The sequence below is a fragment of the Leptonychotes weddellii genome, unplaced genomic scaffold, assembly GCF_054177405.1.
Source record: "Leptonychotes weddellii isolate Sample4059 unplaced genomic scaffold, ASM5417740v2 HiC_scaffold_15567, whole genome shotgun sequence".
Taxonomy (NCBI): Eukaryota; Metazoa; Chordata; class Mammalia; order Carnivora; family Phocidae; genus Leptonychotes; species Leptonychotes weddellii.
The window spans coordinates 1-4783 of record NW_027737476.1 but is presented as its reverse complement, the minus strand read 5'-3'; the positions used below and the strand labels follow the sequence as shown (position 1 = coordinate 4783).

Here is a 4783-nt window from a genome sequence, read left to right as displayed (position 1 = left end):
AATCAACATGTTGCTTTACATTTTTGTTGAAAATGAGCCTCTTGGAAGCACATTGTATCGGTTAACTATTGCTGTGTAACAAACATCCCTGAAACTCAGTGGCTTAAAAAAAACAACCACTTATTATTTTTCAAAAGTCCACAGATTGGCTCAGTGGTTCTACTGGTCTCAGTTGATCTCAAGCATCTGCAGTCATCTGAGGGGCCAGCTGTCACATCGCAAAGGGTGTGAATATAGGGCAGAGAAGAATTGGGGCTATGTTTTTGCAGTCAATGTCCCAGAGATGTGTTCGAATGAGCTACTACAACCACCTACAAGTTCCTTCTAGATCAACATGGGATCAAAAAAAATACTTGGGGATTCAGTACCAATGAGTCTGATTCCCAGGGAATGCCAGTCAGAAAGGCCCTCTTCCCCTAGTTGAGTAGAGCAAACACTTTCAGAACCTGAAAATGCTGCCTGCCGATCCTCACCTTGACTGATGACCACCATCCTGTGATGGTCAAACCATCCAATGATTTGAAGCTGGTACTTGAGAAATCCTATTTGGGAATTAAAGGCCAGGTAAACTCCACGACGAGTGTCAGATCCAGGTCCACAGCCCCACCTGTGCTAAAACCAAGTGATCATCCAACTCTCTCTTTTCCCTCTAGGAAACGGGATGCACTGAGCACGTCTGTATGAGCTCCATTATGCTCCCTTCTCAGCAAATACGAAGGCCTGAAGATGTCCGCACAAAAGAACAGCTCTTCCCTCTCGCCAAAGAGTTCATTGATCAGTACTACTCATCAATTAAAAGGCAAGTGTGTGTTGACTCTGGGGACCCAGGGTGAATTACCGAGTACCGGGACAAAGACATCAGCTCCAACTCTATGACGGTTGAACCGAGACCTAAGCGTGAGGGCTCTGCCCTCCAAACACACAGGTTGAGAACTGGTAGCCCAAGGGCCAAATCTGGCCCCCAGAAATGTCTCTGTTTGGCCTACAAGGTGTTGCTTAAATTGGAAACATCGCAAGCAATTCCGTGTCTAGGCATACTACCCTAAAGAAACTGTCACAATTGTTCACCAGAAGACGTACATAAAAATGCTCACTGAGACATTGTTATAATAGGAAAAAAAATTAAAATCAAAGAGCCAACCGAAACCACCTCAGCTCCCTCAACAGGAGAATGTGTAAGTAAGCAGTGGTATTTTCCAAGTCATGGAATATTATACAGCTGCAGAAAACCCCAGGAAGAGTTGTCTTTAAAAATCAGATTTCCAGGGGGCCTTTAATAATGGGGGAGGGGGGAGTCACCAAAAGCCGGGCAGTGCACCTCCCCTTTTTTCAGTTATCAGTGGGTCGGGGTGGGGGGGGTGGTTCTTGAGATCTTCTCCTAAAGATCAATGCCCACAGCGGCGCCATTCCAACAGCTGGGCTCCCTGCTCAGCGGGAAGCCTGCTTCTCCCTCTCCCTCTGCTGCTCCCCCTGCTTGTGCTCGCTCGCTCTCTCTCAAATAAATAAGTAAAATCTTTAAAAAAGAAAAATCTGATTTCCAGGACCACCTGGCTGGCTCAGCTGGTGAAGCACATGACTCTTGATCTCAGGGTTGTGAGTTCGAGCCCCACATTAGCTGTAGAGATTACTTAAAAATAAAATCTTTAAAAATAAATAAATAGATAAATAACATTAAAATAAACATCAGATTTCCAGTTTCTCTTGAAAGGAGACCTGGCTGCCCTGGGCCCCCATTCCTACAGGATGACAACTGGCAGGAGCAGAGTGTTAGCTGCCCACCTTTGAACCGGGCACAAGCTCACTGGCTGGCCACAGTCCCCACCCAGCCAGTTCATCACTACCGGACCTTTGTGGGCATTTGAGTTTGCCATCTGCTTATGCTTGAACTATTGTGGCCACATACCAACTCAGACTTGCTGTGGCTTCTGCCCTCCTGAATGGCTCGCTCCTTCCACCGACCTCTAATTCAGGAGAGAAGGTGACAATCCCATGTCCTGTCCTTCCTCACTCAGATTTGGCTCCAAAGCCCACACAGAGAGGCTGGAAGAGGTGAACAAAGAGATCGAAACCAACGGCACCTACCAGCTCAAAGACACGGAGCTCATCTATGGGGCGAAGCACGCCTGGCGGAATGCATCCCGCTGCGTTGGCAGGATCCAGTGGTCCAAGCTGCAGGTAGGCGGTAAGGCTCTTTGGTGGGTGGGGAGGGATGAGCCTTACAAAGGGTCAGCTCTTTCCAAGGGCATCCGGAAGTCATGGTGAGATATCAGATAGTGGTCATGGGGTCCCAGATTCTCAGATCATGACTGAATCTGCCTTACAGTCATGTCTCATTGTGCTGTTTAAAAAGGAACTTGCATGTCTCTTGGTAAGGTTTATGCTCTCCAGTTTACCACAGACCCCACCATTCCCTTTTGTCTTCCACCTACTCTCTTTGCTTATTTATACTATCTGCCTACTCCCTGAAAGCATTCGATTCTCTGTCCCCTGGGGAGTAGTTTGAAGTTGGAAATAAATTAGTTATCAAGTTCAGGGGGGTTTTGTTTGATTGTTATTTGTTTTGTTTTTAAATCCCTGATCCCTAGTAACCTAGCAGGAAATCCATCCAGCCCACTAAAGTCTCTCCTTTACTCATCATCCTGTAACCACATGCACCTACACACCGTGCCTGCTTTCAGGGGATTTTTCCTGGTTTGATAACTGTGGTTATGAGGATAGAAAAAAAAAAAAACCACTATAAAACCCAGCCTAGGTCTCATTAGTGGAGGGCTCTCTCCCCAAGTGGGGCAGCAGGTGGAGTGGGCTCCGGGTTCTCCCCGCCTGGACAGGCCACACTGGGGGAGCCGAGGAGGGAAGGAGAAGGCTCCGTTCTCACCAGGTACCCCTGGCAGGTGTTCGATGCCCGCGACTGCACCACGGCTCACGGGATGTTCAACTACATCTGCAACCACATCAAGTATGCCACCAACAAAGGGAACCTCAGGTGAGCCTGCCAGCTTGTGGGAGGGGAGTCTAATGTCCCCAGAGCATTGATCCTTAAGGTCTGGAGTTGGCTCACCTGCCGAGGAAATGCTCCCCCTTTCCTCTCGGGGAGAGGAGGCCTGGTTGCTTTTTTCTACCTGCCATGTCCCGTCTCTTCTGGGAGAAACAGACTCTTGCGTGGTTTGCAAAGCAACAGCGGCCAAAATCACGTTCAACCCACAGTTCAGTATCAGCCCGTGGAGGGGGGCAGGAAGGGGTGTGTCCCATTCCCAGGACTCGGGAAATCCCAGTGCCAACGGTGACCTGCTTGTACCAGCTCCTGTTGTGTGGCCTGGAGCTGCCTTAGAATTTTCCTGGGCTTCAAAGTCATTGTCTCTTCCTGCCGCTGTGGGCACAGCTCCTTCAGATTCCACCAAGCCAAGCCACACCTTGGATTCCTCTTGCCCCGAACAAAGAACAAAGCCCCGGGGAGGAGGCCAAGGCAGGGAGGCACCGGTGTGGGCTGGTGGCTTCCATGCTAGCAAGTTGCCCCTGGAAGGAAACAGCTGGGGCCCTGCAGCCAGGCAGGTCTACTTGTCAATCCTCTGCCATCCATTGGTTCTGCCCCGGCATCTGGTCCCAGCTGCTGAGGACCAGCCCCATGGGGGGGCCGTGCGCACCAATGTAGGGAGATTCATTCCCACAGACCCCAGGCTGCACTGAGCTCATCCCCATAGTGGCTTGCTTGCATTAAGTGTGGGTTTTCTTGGCTGTGTCCCTTCCTTGAGAAGGAAACACTGTTCCAGCTGAGCCCACCAGTAGGGAAGAGGCCTGTAATATAAGCCCAGAGCCTGCTTGGGGAATTGGTCTTTCCATCTTTTCCTAAAAGTCCTCACCCCTCGGAGAACATCAAGGAACCCTCCTGTATATCCTGAGCATCAAAGGAAGGCCCAGTCAAGGTCTCAGCCCTCCAGGAGCTTATGGGCTGTTCTGGTAGTTTCTAAATGGTGCTATTACAAGGCAATAATGGGGGAGGAGGGAGTCACCAAAAGCCGGGCAGTGCACCTCCCCTTTTTTCAGTTATCAGTGGGTCGGGGTGGGGGGGGCGGTCTTGAGATCTTCTCCTAAAGAAACTATTCAGCTGATTCTTTTGTGTTTTTTACAACCACACATCTGGACATGATAAGAAGGCCATCAGAGAATGTATACCGTACATAGAAATAATCTAAACGTAACAGAGGAAAGCAGGCATGGGAGAAGAAGGGAGGGAGAGAGATGTAAGGCATTCAATCTGCCATTCAGTGAAATTATGTTTAGGAGACTTAGATGTGGTCTGTTTTCTTCTGTTGGTCTCGGTTCCCGCACATAGAATAAGCATTGCACCCGCTGTGTGTGAGTCTGGTGTTTCTAAACATGCTTTTTATTTTTATTTATTTTTTTTTTTTAAAGATTTTATTTATTTGAGAGAGAGAGAATGAGAGAGAGCACATGAGAGGGGGGAGGGTCAGAGGGAGAAGCAGACCCCCTGCCGAGCAGGGAGCCCGATGCGGGACTCGATCCCGGGACTCCAGGATCATGACCTGAGCTGAAGGCAGTTGCTTAACCAACTGAGCCACCCAGGCACCCCATCTGTCCCCCTTTTTAAAAAATATCTTGAATTTAGATCAGCGCTGTCCGAAGAACTTTATGTGATAATGAGAATATTCTATATCTGAACTGCCTTTGGTAGCAGTTAGTTTTACATGTGGCTATTGAACACTTGAAATGTGTGGCTAGTGTGACTGAGGAACTGATTTTTTATATTTTAGTCAGCTGCAAATGA

The 4783-nt window shown here is 48.8% G+C and overlaps 1 protein-coding gene across 1 annotated transcript; it reads left to right on the top strand.

Moving 5' to 3' along the window:
- The first annotated feature begins 1971 nt into the window (after nt 1-1971).
- Nucleotides 1972-2998, top strand: LOC145718428 (nitric oxide synthase 1-like). The gene is made up of 2 exons (XM_081809926.1): nt 1972-2175; nt 2892-2998. The coding sequence occupies exons 1-2, from the start codon at nt 1990-1992 to the stop codon at nt 2985-2987; spliced, it is 282 nt and encodes a 93-aa protein (XP_081666052.1). The 5' UTR covers nt 1972-1989; the 3' UTR covers nt 2988-2998.
- The last annotated feature ends 1785 nt before the right edge of the window (nt 2999-4783 follow it).